Source organism: Bos indicus, chromosome 4 (genome assembly GCF_029378745.1).
Source record: "Bos indicus isolate NIAB-ARS_2022 breed Sahiwal x Tharparkar chromosome 4, NIAB-ARS_B.indTharparkar_mat_pri_1.0, whole genome shotgun sequence".
Lineage (NCBI taxonomy): Eukaryota > Metazoa > Chordata > Mammalia > Artiodactyla > Bovidae > Bos > Bos indicus.
The window spans coordinates 20003941-20024690 of record NC_091763.1 but is presented as its reverse complement, the minus strand read 5'-3'; the positions used below and the strand labels follow the sequence as shown (position 1 = coordinate 20024690).

Here is a 20750-nt window from a genome sequence, read left to right as displayed (position 1 = left end):
AAGCCATTTGTAACTGATTTTATTTATAGATCTTTGGAATCTCTTTCATTATCAGGCACCTTTGTATTTAATAATGGTGTTTGGTCAGTTCCTACACAGAAACCAAGACTTAAACCCAAGAGAATTTCCCTGTATTTGTGAATTTGCAATCAAATAAGCTTGTTTGAAGAAACAATGCTATTTTAAGAAAAAGATAAGATTTTCAGGGAAGGCAATGGATAATGAATACTGTATCAGGAGACTTTATGTAAAATGCGTAGCCATTTTGCTAAATGGATGAATGAATTATTAAACCTATTGCATTTTTCTCAACCTTTGAACCTTAATATATCTTTTGAATGACTCAGAGGAGGCATATCATTGAACATACAGATTTTTTTTATGAACATACAGATTTGAAAACATGCTGGTTGTGAAATCTGTCATTTAAAATGTTTTGAGATTTTTTTTTTTTTGAGATTCAAAATATATATTTTAATGATAAAAAGTTTAAAATAACACATTTGGTATATTTTTAAGCATTAGAACAAAACTTATTTAGCTTTAAAATTGTTGTATTAAAAAAAGATGAGAATCTAAAATGTTGCTTATTAAAATACTGAGGACTCATTTGCCAGATGAATATCACTCCCAATTTCTTCTGTCACCCCCACAGCAGTAACTAAATAGACTGTTTAAGAAATATATTATGTCTCCTAGTCAAGCCACACTTTATATTATAGACTTCCAGGAGTTTGGGGTAAAAAATGGAGGAAGAACATGTCTTCTACTAATTGTCATATCATAGTATATAGCAAAATGGGTAAGGGCATAGTTGCTAAAGTCAGATATCAGCTCCCACTAATTAGCTGTGTGACCTTAGGCAAGTTACTTAATCTCTGTGTGCCTCAGTTTCCTCATCTTCAAACTTGAGGTTACTACAGTTGTACCTACTTCATGAGATTGCTGTGATGATTAAAAGAATTTAGTGAATTCAATTTAAGTATTTACTATTATTATTATCAATATAAGTATAGAACATCCCATGTTAATAGTAATTTACTAATAATTGGATATCCAGTTCTTGATACCTTGTAGAATGAAAATTTAGTTTCATTCCCAACTGATGTTTGAAAGTCACATTGATTTTCACTCATTGGCCACAAAGGCTGATGTTGGATTATCTTGATAGCCTCATTTTACTGTTATGACTTCCCTGGTGCCTCAGATGGTAAAGAATCCACTTGCAATGCAGGAGAACCATTTTTAGTCCTTGGGTTGGGAACATCCCCTGAAGAAGGGAATGGCTACCCTCTCCAATATTCTTGCCTGGAGAATTCTATGGACAGAGGAGCCTGGTGGGCCACAGGGATCATGAAGACTTGGACATGACTGAGCAACTGTCACTTTCCCTGTTATGACATATATACATAATATTAATAATCCACATTAACTGTATTTTAATACATTATGGCCTATTTTAGATGTATTCGCCTGTGTGTGTGTGTATGTGTGTGTGTGTGTGTGTGTGTTTACTGAAACTTTCTCATTTATCCTTCCAAGATCACTTCGGGTAGTACTTAGAAGTATACACTGAAGATCATGGAGCCAGACTGCATGAATGTGGATCTAACTCTCTTTCCTAGATATATGACTTTGGGAAAGTTACTTAACCTTTCCATACTCAGTTTCCCCATTTGGGAATAATTATCCACTGCCACCACCCCAAAGACAGATAACTGAAATACCTATCCCATGGGGTTTTGTGAAAATTATATGACTTAATATTTGTTAAGTACTTGGGGGACCATAACATTGCCTGCTGCTGCTGCTGCTGCTGCTAAGTCGCTTCAGTCGTGTCCAACTCTGTGCGACCTCATAGACGGCAGCCCACCAGGCTCCACCGTCCCTGGGATTCTCCAGGCAAGAACACTGGAGTGGGTTGCCATTTCCTTCTCCAATGCATGAAAGAGAAAAGTGAAAGTGAAATCACTCAGTCGTGTCTGACTCTTCGAGACCCCATGGACTGCAGCCTAATAGGCTCCTCCGTCCATGGATTTTCCAGGCAAGAGTACTGGAGTGGGGTGCCGTTGCCTTCTCCGTAACATTGCCTAGCACATAGTAAATGCCAGTAAACATTTGTTATTAAATAAGTCATATGCACTCCATCCACAGGTGGGGCTCCTATTCTAAATCTGATGTTTGACATTCCTTGCTTTTTCTTACATATTTTACATGTCCATGCTTTTCAGCCAGAGACCACCAGGAACATACTTGTGTTTGAACAAGTTGGATTTATTACTTTTTGCAGCAAGGATGCACTCACACTTGGGCAAAGCCATGGCATCTCAGTAGGAGTGTCAGAAAGCACTTATATTAGCATTTGGGCTTCAGTTAAGTAATTATTTTAGGGGAGTTTAAATAAGTGGACTTTGCTACGGATTGAATGCTATAAGGAGGCAGGTGTGATTCTATAAACAGGTTTATCTTAACCTTACTGGAAAGTAGCAAAGACTAGAGGGAGACCAAAACTGTAATAGATAAAGAGGCAAACCTCACTCTTAATTAGCTGGGAGATGGGAATAGTTGATATTTTGGTGGTTCCTATGGTGACCTTGTTTTCACTTAGACAATGAAGTAGTCTTATTTTTTGTCGTACTCCATCAGAGCCTAGCTGAAAAGACCAAGCCAGTTCACAGACAATGGTGGCCACTCCCTCTTTTTCAGACACATATTTATCCCCAAACATGATGATAATGCTTGCTTTTTAAAACTTTATATGAGTAGTATCATTTTGTATATATTCTTCTTTGGTTTGCTTTCTTCACACTGATACACTTGTGCATTTCATCTTAGTGGTAATTGTACTATAGTTTATTTGCACCTCTGTATAACATTGTATTGACACAGTAGTATGGACACCATCATTTAAAATCCATTCCCTTTTTGTTGGCCACCTGAGTGTTATTCCTAGATATTTTCAGTTATAAACAATGCTGCAATGACAATTCTTGTAAATATTTCCTGAGGTAAATGATGTCTGATGACTTTTTCCAAGGTGTATACCTGGGAGTAAGCCTGTCTTCAAACATTTGAGAAGAATATTCCAAGTTATTTTCCCAAATGTTGAAAACAACATAGTTTTCTAGAAGTGGTGTTTAACTGTTCTGGCTGCTTCACATCTTCTTCAGCGCTTGGTTTGGCAAACATATAAGTTTTTGGATAAACTAGTAGATATAAAATGTCATTTCAGATTTTATTTTTCTATTAACCCTCATAGTCTTTGACTTTTAGTGGTCTATCCTCTTGTATTCATTTCTTCCATCTTATTCTCTTTGTTCCATTTTTTTCTGTTTCTTTGTTTCTTCTTTCTTGCCTTCCTTTAAATGTATTACAACAGTTTTGTTATTGTTATGTTGTTTCCCTTGGTTTAGAAGTTATATATTCTGATCCTATTTATATAAAGAGATTACCTTAAAATATTAAAGTCCAGACCCAAATGAATATAATCTATAATTAATATGCTAACCTTGCCAAGGGCTGTAAACTATTTTACCTCTGAGTACCTTTCACCAGCTTACATATTATATAGTCTTGTATTTTATTTCTATATTGCTATTTGTAACTGTCTGTATTAGATTTCTATAACTACTATAACAAATGACCACAAACTGGATGTTTTATCTTCTAGTTCTGTAGGTCAGAAGTCTGACATGGGTCTCACTTGACTAAAATCAGGGCTTTGGTAGAGCCATATTCCTTTCTAGAGGCTCTAATGAACGCTTGTTTCCTTGCTCATTCGGATTGTTGGCAGAATTCAGTTTTCCGCATTTGGAGAACCAAGATCTCTGTTTCCTTGTTAGTTGTTAGTTGGGGACTGTCCCCAGCTTCTAGAGACCATATTCTTTGGCTTTTATCCCTTTCCTCCAAAGACAGAAATGGCAAATCCTCTCATGCTTTGAAACTCTGCTCTTCCTTATCCCATCTCTCCTTTCTGACCAGCTGGGAAAGGTTCTCTGCTTTTCAGGACTCATGTGGTTAGATTAGGCTGATTTCAATAATCCAGGATACTTTCCTCATCTCAGGGCTTGAACCCTGAATCACATCTGTAAAGTCCTTTTTCCCATTAAGATAATGTATTCACAGATTCCAAGGATTAAGGCATACGATCTTTAGGAGACCACTGTTCTGCCTTCCATACTCTCTGTTTAAACATCAATTATGCTTTTACAGTTGGTGTTTGCTCTTACTCACGTTTAATATTTTCTTTGGTCACTGTTCCATCTGCCATCTTAGTCCCTGCTTTTCTGTTCACTTCCCTTTGTATGAGAAAAAAATCCTTTAGAAATGTCCTTAATGATGGCCTGTTTAGTTAAACTTGCATGTTCTGACTGAAAATGCCCTCCTTTGTCCCTGGTAATTAAAGAAATCTAGATATGCAGGTTCGATGACTTAGGATCAGTAATGCCCCAAAGGAAAGGCCAGCTTTAGGATTCTGGTACTATACAGGATTTGTGCTCTGGATCTGGGGAATCATTTGAGGATTTTCCTTTCTTATGATCCCAGTTATAAAGTTGAAAAGTTTTATTTTTAAAATAACATATAGGCTTCTGCTTCCAGGAAGATAGAGAAGATGTAATTTTTCCTAATTCTCTCACTAAATTAAAAAAAAAAAAATCCTTTAGTAAACAGACCATAAAATGACTCTGAAAGATGGAGAAGGAGGCAGACAAGCTAGAGATTTTAAAACTCAAGAAAAGACAAATGCTGAGTTCCCTTGGTGTATCTTTTCCTCCCATGTCTCAGACTTGGAGTGAGAGAAGAAAATCACCCAGAAACGCCTGTGGGAGCAGATTTTGAAAGGATCCAGCAGATACCTATTCAGGCAATGTTAGAATTTGCTTCCAACACCATATGAAAATTAAAATGTATTCTCTATCTATAAAAAACTAAACATGTAAGAAGGAATGATACTGGTTGGTAGAGTGGATTAAAAAATATGACCCAACTATACACATTCAACAAGAAACCTCAAATATAGCAATAGCCCAGGTTGAGAGTAAATAATGAAAAACAATAAATCATGAAAATATTATTCAAAGAAAAGCAGGAACGGGGTATATTACTATCAGACAAATTAGATGTCAAAGCAAAGAAAATTACCAGAAAACTACTGTAACTCACTGAATATGGAACAGGAAACTTCTATCCAGACAGCAGTAAAAGAAGGAACAAACAGCAAGCTAGTAGGACCAAAAGGAAGCTGCAGCCCAAAATCCCTCATAAATACAGATACAGAATCCCATAGCAAAATATTAGCCAACAGAATTCAGTTATACATTCCAAGAATTGAAGACTGGGACCAAGGACAGTTTACTCAGGGAAACATGGCCAGTTCAGTATTGGAAAAATCAGTTCATATAATCCACCACGTTAACAGCCTAATGAGCAAAAGTTCACACGATAATATCAGTCAGTGGGGAAAAAGAACTGAGCAAAATTTACCACCCATTTATCATAAAAACTCTCAGAAAAATAGGACTAGAGAGAAACATCCTCGACTTGGTAAAGATCATGTACCAAAACCTATAGCTAATGTTATACTTAATGGCGGAAGACTGAATTCTTTCCCTGTAAGATTAAGAACAAAGTGGGTGTAGACAGTCTTGTAGCTACATCACTCTAATCTCTCTCTACTTTACGGCAGTTCCTTTTTTTCTGTGTGTCGTCACATGGCCTTCTCATAAGGACAACAGTCATTGGATTTAATTAAGACTTACCTGAGTCCAGTAGGACCTCATTAGCTAATTATTGCAGTGACCCTATATCCAAATAAGGTCATGTTCTGAGCTTCTGCTAAGTCACTTCAGTCGTGTCCGACTCTGTGTGACCCCATAGACGGCAGCCCCCCGGGCTCCCCCATCCCTGGGATTCTCCAGGCAAGAACACTGGAGTGGGTTGCCATTTCCTTCTCCAATGCATGAAAGTGAAGTTGCTCAGTCGTGTCCGACTCTTAGCGACCCCACAGACTGCAGCCTAGCAGGCTCCACCGTCCATGGGCTTCTAGAAGACACGAATTTGAGGCAGGGTGGAGAGGGAAATACTATTCGACCCAGTACATGTACCCTAGCTGTATCAATATCAATATTCTGGTTGTGGTATTATACTATAGTTTTGTGAGATCTAATGGGAGAAACTGGGTAAAGGATATGTAGGATCTCTGTGAAATTACAATTTCATGTGAATCTATACTTATCTCAGAATAAGACACTTAATTTGAAAAAAATTACATATTCACTATTCTTAGGGATTATACAAAAAGTATATTTTCACAATACCATATTGGCCTCATTACTGGAAACAAATGATTAAGTTTATCTCCTATAAGGAATTTTTGTCTATTGTAATACTCTATACAAATGCAAAATGTTTCAGACCTACAAAAATTGCTAAGTCTAGAAAATATTCTTTTATGACCTTGTGAAGCATACAGAGTACATATAATTATTTTTTTTAATTTTATTTTATTTTTAAACTTTACATAATTGTAAAAACCCTTTAAGTCATATGAGAACAATAAAATATCTCCTTTATTTTCAAGAGATCAACAATAAGACTTTAAAAAATCTAATGTATACTTCTTTGGACCTTATACTGGAAGAACAGTTTCTTAATAATTTCTAATAAAATTATATAAGAATGATGACTGGGCCATGCTAAAAAATTCATTTCTCAGTGTTTGAGAATAAGGGATCAGCAATAAATGCTATATTATGTAATATAAAACTGTAGGAGTTATATCTCACAGATTAATCTAGAACCTAATAAGATCTTCTGTGTCTGTTCTTTACTTCATTATTGAATCACACTGAATTCAGATAAATCTTGAGCCATTGCAAAAAATAAAAAAAGACAGCTTTTGAAGAGTTCGGCTCATACCTGTGATTTACATTAATCAGCATATACTGTTTGAAGGCATAGAGTTGACTCTGCTGAACCTATGTTTCTCACTACCCAAACCTCCTCTTACTTTCCCTGATGGTTTCATCCTGGTTACCTCCACTGGTCAGTCTGTATATTGGGCATGAGGCTTGAAGTGGTAGCCCCAATTTGCCACCTCTTTGTATGCCAGGGAAGGTGTAAGACAGAACCCAATCAGTTAGATCAACAATTGTGTGATTCATATTTGTAAAACTGGCTGAATACATTTATTTACAGTATCTTTTTTTAAATAAAAAAACTGAAAATGCAAAAAACAAAACAAAACAAAACAGCATATACCGGATAAGAAAATCTACAGTGAAAATCACCAAAGGAATAGAATCATACACAAATACATATTCTCCACTGTGTTTATTTGATTAATGAAAGATAGATAGAAAGTTGTCTGTGAAATTGAGGCTTTTATCAATGGAAAAAAATGCACAGTGTGAAAGTTGTGAATTAAGTTTTATTTGGGGCAAAATGAGGACTATAGCCCAGGAGACAGCATTTTAGATACCTCTGAGAAACCTCCAAAGAGGTAGGGGAGAAGGTCAGTGTGTGTGTGTGTATGTGTGTGTGTGTGTATATATATATATAAAATTTTGATGAAGGAAATACGTGCGATCAGGCACACATTTTTTGCAGAAGGTTGCTGCTAATCATAATGAGCAGATGTCACTCTAAAGGATTTTAGTGTTTTTCTAGATATGAGGAGATGCAAGAAGTGGGCTCATAAAATCTTCTGAAGCTGTCTATCTGAAAGCCTGTCCTGTTAGTTTTACCCAGAGCACAGAGTGCCTCCTTCTGGGTCTCCACACTGAACCCCTTTCAGAGTGTGTTGAAGGTCAGCTGTCACAGAAGCTTGTGTTTAATCCTTGAAGAGGCAGATGGCAAGTGCCAATTTTTAGTTGGCACTGTTTTTCAAGAACTGTATTATCTCTGTGCTGAGTTGGCCAGCTTAGCAGAAGATTGTTAAGCATATTTTGCTTCAAGAAATACTTCCTTAAGCCTTTATTCATCATATTTCTTTTAGTAGTTAAAGAATTGTGAGTTATTATTCTTCTTTGTTTACTCAAAATACACTGTTAAAATTAAACTTTAGAAAAATGGCCAGGAATTAATGTTTTTATCTGTTTCCTTAATTAAAAAAAACCTTGTTTCCTCCTAAAGTTTTCAACTTTCTATATAAAATAAATTTCTTCAGGCTTTAATAGTTCTCACAATTGTATACTTTCCAACTCTAATTTCCAAAACTGTATGATAACACCGAACCATAAAGTTACTTTTAGTTCACTGAAAATAAAACACAGAGACTTTTCAAGTAAGTATACATATAAGCACTAATTTAAATCTGCCTGCAATGCAGGAGACCAGGATTTGATCCCTGAGTCACGAAGATCCCCTGGAGAAGGAAACGGCCATCAACTCCAGTACTCTTGCCTGGAGAATCCCATGGACAGAGGAGCCTGGTGGGCTACAGTCCATGGGGTCACAAAGAGTCAGACATGATTGAAGGACTAAAACTTTCACTGAAAGATTCCACAAATGAAGGAATTACATTAACTTGAAGTTGTAGGAGTTTTTCTATGTATTATAGACTTACGTTAGTCAAGGTTCTCTGGAGAAACAGAACCAATAGGTTGTATATAAGTACATTATAGGAATCGGCTCCCAGAATCCTGGGAAGAAGGCCACTGGTGTACTTTCTGGTTTCCCAGAACCAGGAATTCTGATGTCCAAGAGCAGAAGATAGATATCCCAGATGAAGAAGAGGAAAAATGGACCTTCCTTCACTTTTTTGTTCTATTCAGACCTCAGTGGGTTGAATGATGCCCCACCCACAGTGGTGAGGAAAGTCTGCTTTAGTCTACTGATTCAAATGCCAGTCTCTTCCAGAAGTGACCTCACAGACACACCCAGAAACAGTGCTTCACCTTCCCTTAGCCCAGGCAAGTTGCCACATGAAATCAACCATCCCAAGATTCTTATGCCTGTAAGAATATTAAAAACAAATCATTTTATGTGAGATACATATTATCAGTGTCATTTTTTTTTATATTCAGACAAATGAAGCATTTATTTCTGTATTTTCTGTCATTACTGTGCCAAGGTCTTTCACTGTTGGAAAGCAATCCAGTTAATCATTTTTGGCTTTGGCTAATGTTACGATACAAATTAGTAGCAATTCTGAAAACCTAAGTGAGAATGCTCATGGTGCTCATGTTAAGCAAGTTAGGGATGCCCAGTCATTTATTTTCACTTCATTGTGTATGGGAGGGGAGAAGGGGAGGGCTATGACTCAGAAGGGAGGGAAATAAGTACTTCTTGGAGGAAAACTCTGTAGAATATTTTTCAGAACTGAAAAATGTGGCAGAAAGAGGAGTTAATATACTAGCCTTTATGATTGTGTGTGTTTCTGTATGTAGAAAGTTGAGGGATATGCAAGTACCTAAGTTTGCTTTAATATTTAAACTACAAGTAGATATGTTGAATATTTTTATTTAAAAGTTGGGATATTATAGTTTAAAATATTTTATTTTCTCTATGAACATCTATATGCAATCCCATGTAATTGGAATTTGATAGTCCTTAACGTGGGCTTCCCTGCTGGTTCAGCTGGTAAAGAATTTGCCTGCAATGCGGAGGACCTGGGTTCAGTGGGTTGGGATGATCCCCTGGAGAAGGGAAAGGCTACCCACTCCAGTATTCTGGCCTGAAGAATTCCATGGACTGTATTGTCCATGGGGTCACAAAGAGTCGAACACTACTGAGTGATTTTCACTTCACTTTTACATAAAGAACCTAAGAGTTAAATCTCTTATTATGTCAGGCTTTTTGTGCTACATGGATGGGCTTTTCAGAGTACCAGACTATAACAGAAGCTAGCTGTCATTAAAGGAAATGTGTGTCTAAGACATTTGCTTCTTTAAATTTTTATGACAGTAGTAAACTTGATTCTCTTCTGATGTCTTTATAGCTTCAAGTATCTTTCTCACTTAGTCATTTTTAACCAGAACTATGGACACCATCTGACATTAACTGTCAAATGTATGTGTTGTACAAAATAGCCAAATTGCAGTCATCAAAGGAAGAAAGAAGCATGGGCTAGCAGTATTTATCCACAGTTCATTAATCAACTCATGAACATACATGGACAGTTATAAATTAGTCCCTTTAGCAGTTCTGAGCTTTGGATCACATACGCAGGTGCTGTACTCTTGAAAGTTCTGGAAAGTACCTGGTGAGTCATGCAGTTGGAGATACAGATGCCCCATTTGGTCCTTCATCATATCCACCAGGTACCTTTCTGTGGGCCAAAACAGAGACTATTGTGCCACAAGGCACTCAGTGGAGATTTTCCATAGACATTTATTTCCCCTCCTACTCTGTTCAGTCCTCCAAAGTAAATTCTACATTTTTAGAATCTGACTATAAAATTTTAGAAATAAAATTAGCCATAAGTATTGTTTTATTGGCTAGGAATATTAGACTCAGCATTATTAATTGCATAGTGGTGAAGCTGAAGATTAAACAGTTTTAGGACTTCTAGCCCAGTTTCCTTTGATGACACCACATTGCTTCCTTTTCCCCCTTCTCCTTCTCCTTTTATTCTCAGGATGGAGCTGAGAAGCATTGAAGTAATGTCTTTGTGACACTTCTCTAAGCATTTTTCCTTCTTCATACACATAGAAGAATCATATTATTGACCAGTACTATGTTTAATGCTTAGGGGATCTCTCTTTGTCTCCAAACAGCCCCAAAACCAGTGGACTTGAAATCATGCACTGGCCCTGTCCCCAACACGACACAGCTGTGCCACATTCCCTGTCCTATTGAATGTGAGGTTTCACCTTGGACAGCTTGGGGACCTTGTACTTATGAAAACTGTAATGACCAGCAAGGCAAAAAAGGTATGTAATACTAAAATGGCATGCTTGAAACTCCCATCAATGGAGTCAAACCATGAATTATTAACAAACGCTGCTGCGTGTTCCTGTGATCATTTGTTGACAGTATTTTCTAGAATGGCTAAAGAGTACTGATTACAAAAGAAGTATAAACCCACTCTGGTAATGACACCAGAAGATAAAAACTGCAGAATGTAGGCGAGATGCTTATTATTTTAGACAACAGATGGAGAACATCTAAGGCAGTTGGTGCAGTGGTTAAGATGAGCTATGGTGTCATACTGACCTGAATTGGGAAACCTGTTCTGTCCTCTACTGTTTAGATAAGTTAATTAATGTAAGTCTTTATCCCCTCATCTGTAAAAGTGATGTAATCTGATCTGGCACCCATGTTTTCTTTAAAGATCCAAGGAGATAAAACATAAAGCATTTATTTCATTGCCTGACCCATAGCTAGTACCTAATAAATAGAACTCCTTATTATTTTAAGATGAGAAAATAATGACTATTACTTTTATGATGCAAATGTTATATCTGAAAAAAGTAAAATAAATGCAGTTGTTTCTCATGTGGTAGGCACGGTAGAGTGATTTTTCACATGATCTAGTAATTGAAAACACTTTTCTATTTTGTGTCAAAGAACAGCTTTCTAGTGATTCTAGTATGTTCACTTAGTAATGGACAGACTTACTAATTTTGTCATACAGTGTCAGACAAGGCAACACTTAGGTGCTATTAAAGCACAGAGCAGGTCTTTGAATACTCCTCATTAGAACCCAGATGGATTATATCCCTAATTCAAATTTCTGGGGAGTCTAAAATCAACTAAGGCTCAAAGAGACAATTTCCTGAGATCATCCAACTTCTCAGAGGTTCCTTTTCAAGTTTAACCACATAAGCCTGTTGAGGAATTCAAAGTAATACCACTTTTATTGGGATCATGAATATTTCTGAGTGGATTGAGATTTTATGGTGTCTTTGGAGATTTCATTGTCTTTGAACATTTTATAACTACAGACTTTCCAAATTAACCAAAAGCAAAATCTCCTCTCTCTTTTTCTCTCTCTCCAGCTCTTTTCTTGCTTTATTTTTACTATAGTAAACTAACACTAAAAGTCCCTCTTTGGCCATTTGTTCATTCATGTATTCATCTAATAAATTATTAATGAGCTCCCATTAAACTAGAGTTTGGGGATACACTAGTGAATAAAGCACATATGAATTTTACCCTTTACCTTCATCCTGCTTTAACTTAGGGTTTCATTCAGCCTTCTGAAATATTCAACCCATGATGGTAACAAAGGATATTTTCCTTCCCCAACAATTCAGGTTTCAAACTGAGGAAGCGGCGCATCACCAATGAGCCCACTGGAGGCTCTGGAGGCACTGGGAACTGCCCTCACTTACTGGAAGCCATTCCCTGTGAGGAGCCATCCTGCTATGACTGGAAAGCGGTGAGGCTCGGCGACTGTGAACCAGATAATGGCAAGGAGTGCGGTCCAGGCACACAAGTTCAAGAGGTTGTGTGCATCAACAGTGATGGTAAGAAAGATTATCTGTCCTCCTTTTATTTTATGGTTGTTTTGTTTGGCCCTGGAGAAATACTTTTCCTTGTGTTAAAATATCATGTCTTCTCGCGGCATAGCTGGTTCTGTTTACAAACACAGAAACAGCTGCCCCTTCCATCCTTTCTTCTTTCCTTCCTCTTTCTTCTCTTTCTCTCTTTCATTTTTTCTGATGGTGGCTGTGGGGAGGGTCTTTAAACAATCACAGGGTATTTTCACTTTTAAAATAAGTAACATGCAATAAGAAGCCATCATCAAGACAAGGTGTAAAAACAATGAGAGGTAACATTTTTCTAAGATTTTTTAATTTGCCATAGAAAGTGATATGTAAATAAAGAAGAGTTGTTGGCTTTGGTTGACTTGATTTGAGAAGCCTTCATCTCCCACCCTTAGTGTGTCTTAGTAATGATTACCAAGCCATGATTCCTATTGCAGCCTAGAGTTCCTCCTGAATCAACCTTCTGAACTCTGGGACTCTCCCTTCCAGGAATGTCATAGAGCCCCCCTGGGTGAGGATTTTCCACAAAGTTCTCTTCTTGAACCATAGGAATTACCCAGGACTTTACAACTGATTTTTGTTTGATAAAATATATTGCCTTGCTCTCAGCCTTGACTGAGATTTTTGCATCCTTTCCAAGCGTGATGCTGCTGTTTCAGGGAGATTCCCCCTGACTCTTTAGCAATCCCTGAATTACACTTAGGAAACACAGAACTCCCCCAGACGTAGTGTAAATCTCTGAAAAATTGTCTCTAAGGTCCCTTCCAACTCTGGAATCCTGTGACTGCACATCAGAGCAGCGTGAGCACCACGCCGCAGGGTCCCATGGATGACAGTTGCCGCTGTTTACAGCATGCGCAGAAACGTTCTGGTGCCCCCGCAGGGCCACTGGAACATCTGGTAACCGTCATGATTCCTTCTATCCTATTTCCTTCCAGCAAACAGAATCTTTTCCTCGTGTGACTCAATCACTGCTCAGTAGAGAAGGATACTCTCTGGGGTAAGAGACTGACAAGCACTGCCAGGACTGAGAAATGAGCCTTTCAACTTTGAAATGTGCAGTGTTGTCTTTGTCTGGTGTCTCAGGTGGTCGAGCAGGACCGCATCAGGTAAAATCTGAACCGGCACTGGAGGCTGGAAGGTGAATGTGAAGGGGATTAGAGCTCCAGATACTTGACAGTGAATGTTGCTCTTTTCTCTGTAGATATAATTAGTTATGATACATCCTCTCTTTAGCTTGTACCCAGTTCTACTCTAAAGGGAAAGAAAAGAGGATTAACATCTAGGAGAAAGGACGCAAATGGAACGCATCCTGCTATGTTTATAAACCCACTTCAAATCCTAATTTGAGTCAAATGACACTACATTACCATGTGAGTTGCTGGAAAAGCAGTAAGGGTCATATTTATTTTAACATCATTAGTAACTCCCTTAATGATACTGCTTCTTGATTCCTTTTCCTCAATTTAAATAATTTTTCTTAACCTCCTAGAGACCTAGGGAGAAACTGGGATCCCAAGTATTATTAAAAGTATATCTGTGTGGGCTAGGATGAAAACAGCTCTAAGATGAAAAGTTAATTACGCATGGAACTTCCGGCTAAATGTTATAAAATGAAAAATCAGATCTTACATATCGCAGTGGTCTTCCTGGATGTTTGTACAAATTGAATACATTTGAAATATACTAGAGGAGCTGACTATTTTAAAAACATTAGTGATTAATTTTGTCAGGTAAAAAAATATTTTGTAGGACAATCACTTCCCAAATTTTCTTATGGAACATTGAGACAAGCAGACAAATGAGTTAGCTATGTCTAGTTACATTCAAAAATAATGTGTCATACACCTTATCTTCGACAAAGGAGGCAAGAATATACAATGGATTAAAGACAATCTCTTTAACAAGTGGTGCTGGGAAATCTGGTCAACCACTTGTAAAAGAATGAAACTGGACCACTTTCTAACACCATACACAAAAATAAACTCAAAATGGATTAAAGATCTAAACGTAAGACCAGAAACTATAAAACTCCTAGAGGAGAACATAGGCAAAACACTCTCCGACATACATCACAGCAGGATCCTCTATGACCCACCTCCCAGAATATTGGAAATAAAAGCAAAAATAAACAAATGGGACCTAATTAACCTTAAAAGCTTCTGCACATCAAAGGAAACTATTAGCAAGGTGAAAAGACAGCCTTCAGAATGGGAGAAAATAATAGCAAGTGAAGCAACCGACAAACAACTAATCTCAAAAATATACAAGCAACTCCTACAGCTCAACTCCAGAAAAATAAACGACCCAATCAAAAAATGGGCCAAAGAACTAAATAGACATTTCTCCAAAAAAGACATACAGATGGCTAACAAACACATGAAAAGATGCTCAACATCACTCATTATCAGAGAAATGCAAATCAAAACCACTATGAGGTACCATTTCACACCAGTCAGAATGGCTGCGATCCAAAAGTCTACAAATAATAAATGCTGGAGAGGGTGTGGAGAAAAGGGAACCCTCTTACACTGTTGGTGGGAATGCAAACTAGTACAGCCACTATGGAGAACAGTGTGGAGATTCCTTAAAAAACTGGAAATAGAACTGCCTTATGATCCAGCAACCCCACTGCTGGGCATACACACTGAGGAAACCAGAAGGGAAAGAGACACGTGTACCCCAATGTTCATCGCAGCACTGTTTATAATAGCCAAGACATGGAAGCAACCTAGATGTCCATCAGCAGATGAATGGATAAGAAAGCTGTGGTACATATACACAATGGAGTATTACTCAGCCATTAAAAAGAATACATTTGAATCAGTTCTAATGAGGTGGATGAAACTGGAGCCTATTATACAGAGTGAAGTAAGCCAGAAGGAAAAACATAAATACAGTATTCTAACGCATATATATGGAATTTAGAAAGATGGTAACAATAACCCTGTGTACGAGACAGCAAAAGAGACACTGATGTATAGAACAGTCTTATGGACTCTATGGGAGAGGGAGAGGGTGGGAAGATTTGGGAGAATGACATTGTAACATGTAAAATATCATGTAAGAAACGAGTTGCCAGTCCAGGTTCGATGCACGATACTGGATGCTTGGGGCTAGTGCACTGGGACGACCCAGAGGGATGGTATGGGGAGGGAGGAGGGAGGAGGGTTCAGGATGGGGAACACATGTATACCTGTGGTGGATTCATTTTGATGTTTGGCAAAACTAATACAATTATGTAAAGTTTAAAAATAAAATTAAATTAAAAATAATGTGTCATAATCTGAAATACAAGTTGATAACTCAGTATACATAAGGCAGATTTCACTTTGTCCACCAAACAAAGACAATGAATTTTAAAAGGTAAGAAATGTGTTACTGAAATTCAGTTTGTTATTATTGTTCTTTATCAGGACATCTCCTCTGTCATTATGTTTTACTCCCTGACATATATTAGTTGTAGGGCAACTCAATACTTTAGCTGGCTTAACTCCAGAGATGTATAAAATCAAGAGAATCTTTTATTATAAATCCTAGAGCTGTTCAAATTTATTATACCTGAAAAATAATTGCACTGCTAGAATCAGCTCAAAAGCTGGGGACCTGTAAGTGCTATACGAGTATTATCATGTGGTCATCTGGTAAAGTGTTTAGCAGCTGCATTGAATGTCATTTTGTAATTAAATCGAGCCCAGGGAATTAAAGTTGATTAGTTGTACAGACTGTACCTCTAGGCCTGTCTGTGGCTATAGATTTTGTTTTATAATTAAGTTACAGCTCAACTAGGGAAATGAGGAATTAGAGCCTGTGAATCTAACAAATAATTGAAAAAAAAAAATCTTTTTTCTCCCAACTTCCTCACAAATTTCACAACTTTGTTAATGATCACAAAGTGTCTAAAGTCTCTTTTCTTCTAAATTATTCTTTACCAGGCTTTTGGGATCATTAGGATTTGCTGCTTGCTGTTACTGTTCATTTTCCCAGCTGACTTCTAAGGAGCAGGACTGGGAAAGAGTTGGAAGAACCCCCAAGAGAAGTTTTGTATAGATTCTCTGACAGAGGGGTGTAACAAAAATGAGAGACAAAGGAGAACTCAAGGAGGCAATTAGCCTCTCCAGAAAGAGAGGAACGTTTTATGTGTAACAGAAAAAAAATATTACTCATAATTAAAAGACCTTCAGAAAAGCAGTGCCAGATCTCTGAGCACAAAGGCAGGAACTTTGCACCAACGGTCTGGTGTGATGGGGCAGCGGGCAAGTGGGATCCTCAAGGATGCTGAATCTGTGAGCAAACCCAGAATCTGCCTTCTTCCAGGTTTAGCAGGATTTGTCTGTGTTTTCGGAGAAGGCAATGGCACCCCACTCCAGTACTCTTGCCTGGAAAATCCCATGGATGGAGGAGCCTGGTGGGCTACAGTCCATGGGGTCGCTGAGAGTCGGACACGACTGAGCGACTTCCCTTTCACTTTTCACTCTTATGCATTGGAGAAGGAAATGGCAACCCACTCCAGGGTTCTTGCCTGGAGAATCCCAGGGACAGGGGAGCCTGGTGGGCTGCCGTCTATGGGGTCGCACAGAGTCGGACACGACTGAAGCGACTTAGCAGCAGCAGCAGTCTGTGTTTTATTTAAAGGTGTAAATTGATGAGGCAAGTGTACTTTGTTTCCCAAATTGGTTCCTTAGAGACAGAAGGAAAGCAGGGCTATTAGGCTGAAAGTGAAAAATAGTCTGTAATCTTAGTGATTATGTAAGGATACTATAAATCAAATATTGTTTCCATATAAGATGATATAAAATCATACTATCCATATAAAATGATGCTATCCATATTTCATTATCATGTGTTCTATTCCAGGAATCTGAGTACTGATACCTTTCTGTGTGAATTTCAAAACTACTGTTTTCCTGGAGTTTCTATGCTGCCTTTCTCATTTTTATCCACATGAGTAAAAGTTAACATCTAACCAGTGACACTGACATGCATGAGTCATATTCACACTTGACAGAGATTTTTATGAAACCCTAAAATAATATTTTTATAGAAGTAAATCAATACAATCCCTGATTACACAGCTACTTACGTTAATGGTACAATAGTAATAGCAGTATCCAGCCATGACCTCCAAGTGTATTATACTGTTATTGAAGCTCAATTCCTTCCTCTTCTATTAGGTAAAGTGTGTCAAAATTCAACTAACTGGGAATGTCATGATTATATAACCTTAAATTATTGCAATTCATTTGTTAAGAGTAACTGACTTACTCTAAATGTCATTAACAACAAATGTTTAACATACACCTGAACCCTGATCGTAGCACACCATTGTGTCATGCCACTGTGGTTAAAAACTATTGGATTTCTAAGAATGCCAACAGATTTTTCATGTACAAATAAAAAAAAAATGTACACATAATTTCAGGGCTTTCCAGGTGGCTCAGTGGTAAAGAATCTGCCTGCCAGTGCAGGAGACACAAGAGACACAGGTTCAGTCCCTGAGTTGGGAAGATCCCCTTGATTAGGAAAAGGCAACCCATTCTAGTGTTCTTGCCTGGAAAATCCCATGGATAAAGGAACCTGGCAGGCTATAGTCCATAGGGTCGCTAAGAGTCACACATGACTGAGCGACTGAGCATACACATAAATAACATTAGATGTTTTAAGTCATCTATAGATAGATATGAGATATATGTACATAAGTATATTTTCATTATATGCAAGTATTTTTCAAATTACCCTGTAAGATGCTAGATCTGCTTTGTCAAAGGGTATCTTGGATCCCCCAGTATCAAAATCTCCTTAAGTGTGCTATAAAACCAGATTCCTGTCTTATCTACAGACTCACTTAATTACAATATATGGAGGCAAGTTCCAGAAAGCTGCATTTTATGGAGATTTCTGGATAATTCTGATGCATGCACAATGAAGTTTGTGAACCCCTGTACTAAAATGAGAACAGGATTGTTTTGGTGGAACCTAGGAACTGACTCCTTTATCCAAAGACTCCCAGCACCAAAGCAAACTGGCTGGATTTGGGTAATGCTGAAGAAGACATAAGGTTAAGACAACTAAGAGAGTAGTACTGAAGCAGGTCTTTAAAGTAAATTTTTCTGCCTGTTTTGGGAACCATTTCTGTATATCGGCAGAAGTTCCAGAAGAACAAACTGTGAAAGATGGTTGAAGATGACTCTAATATCCCAAGCACTGGCTTGTCATATGACTTCTTAATCTTTCTTAATTTTTACCACCAATTTCTTCCTCTCCCTCATGGAACAAGATATGTGTCCGCATATGAGTAGAAGGAAGGAGAGACTTGAATACTATTTCTTTCCTAAGCAGTTCATGTTGTACTTCTTTTTTCCCAGGTATTCAGTATTAAGAGGAATGTAAAACCTGGTATCCTGAAGTAAATCAGGAATAAACACCTAAAAAGTATGGAAAATTTTTGTGTCTGGAAAACAGGACTCGATATGGGGAGAAATGGGGCAAGGCTGTTCTATTTTAAGTCTTGCTGTACATACAATGTATATGCAATTTGCAAATCATGTAAATGCTGAATTAATTTGTCCAAATATATATTTATTAGAGAACAACAGTTTGGAGGGGGATAGAGGTATTTGGAAAAGAGTATAAGAGGTAAGGAGAAAATCATCCCAGGAATAGAGATTACAAAGCTTCTAGTTGAAACTAATATTTGGTCTGATTGAGAATATTCATGAGCTTCCCTAGAGACATAGACCACGTTGAGGATTGGGATGCCAACAGTTGATTAAGGATGTGCTCTCAGGGAAAGCCAGTAAGAAAATGGGGAATGAAGAAGCAAAATATTGAAAGGGGAGTGTGTTTTGGGTACCCAAGACCACCCCCAGGTCCTTAATTAAGGAGAGGAACTTATAGAACTTAGTACATGATTTATTTTATCAAAAGGACACAAAGCAAAATCAGCAAAAGAAAAAAGTGGGGGCAAAGTCTGAAGAAAACCAGGCGCAAGCATCTGAGAGTCCTCTCCCAACAAAATCACATAGGATGTGCGTCATTTTCCATCAGTGAATTGTGACATGTGTGAAGTGTTGTCTATGAGGAAAGCTCATCTGAGCCCAGGAGTCACGAGTTTGTATTGACTCAGCCATGCAGTCACCTTCTGTTTGTGTGCTGTGCTCAGTTATGTCCGACTCTTTGCTACCCCAAGGTCTAGCACACCAGACTCATCTGTCCATGTGATTTCCCAGACAAAAATACTGGAATGGGTTGCCATTTCCTCCTCCCATTGGATTTTCCTGACCCAGGGATCAAACCCCATCTCCTGCATTGGCAGGTGGATTCTTTATCACTGAGCCACTAGGGAAAGCCTGACCTGCTAAGTAGCACATACCAAAATTGCAGACTCCCACAAGGAAAGCAGTCTTTCAGTCTAAGCAGCAATTATTTGTAAAAATGCTTTATGCACAGTGAGCAAAATTTTAATTATTTGGAGAGCATGGAAAGTGAAAGTCGCTCAGTTGTATCCAACCCTTTGCAACTCCATGGACTGTCCATGGAATTCTCCAGGCCAGAATACTGGAGAGGGTAGCCTTTCCCTTCTCCAGGGGATCTTCCCAACCCAGGAATTGAACCCAGGTCTCCCGCACTGTGGGCAGATTCTTTACCAGCTGAGCCAGAAGGGAAGCCCAAGACTACTGGAGTGGGTAGCCTATCTCTTCTCCAGGGAATCTTCCCCACCCAGGAATTAAACCAGGGTCTCCCTCATTGAATGTGGATTCTTTACCAACTGAGCTATCAGGGAAGCCCAGAAAACGTAGAGCCCTGCAGATATTCAAGTTTCTAGATGCAAGCTACGGGCCAGAGTGATCAAGAGTGTCTAAGGGTAGCAGTCTCAGGCCTGCTAAGTGAACTCCTTTCTGCACAAAGAAACACCGAAGTTTCAGACACAGTCTAAGCAGGTAAGACACTCTGGAGTGTCAATTAAATCCCAAAGCTTATAGTTTTCAAAATAAAGGAGCTGGGGTTTTATACTCTCCAACCAGTCAACCACTGGCCCACAGATGCTATCTGGAAGGAGGAAGGTAGGTCCAGGAAACTTCCAGCTATTATGACATAATTGTTCATGAATTCTCCAGTGAAATTTAAATAATTCTATTTTAAGTTAAATGGAAAGTGGAATTTCAGAAGGCTCAGAAACTTTAAAACACCCAAGTAGCAGGCATTGAGGTTGTTCAATAGTTGAAAATGTTGACATATCTTTTCAAGAACTTGAAATTGAAAAACCTATTCTTAAATATTTTTGCTTTTTTCCATCAGGATAATACCCTTTGTGCT

At 38.0% G+C, this 20750-nt stretch overlaps 1 protein-coding gene across 1 annotated transcript in view; it reads left to right on the top strand.

The window, feature by feature from the left end:
* Positions 1–20750, top strand: part of THSD7A (thrombospondin type 1 domain containing 7A) — a 488459-nt gene that overhangs the window by 297183 nt on the left and 170526 nt on the right. Inside the window, exons 5-6 of the mRNA XM_070787540.1 lie at positions 10719–10874; positions 12201–12413. Of these exons, the coding sequence (XP_070643641.1) occupies positions 10719–10874; positions 12201–12413 (369 nt within the window). The remainder of the gene's footprint in view (positions 1–10718; positions 10875–12200; positions 12414–20750) is intronic.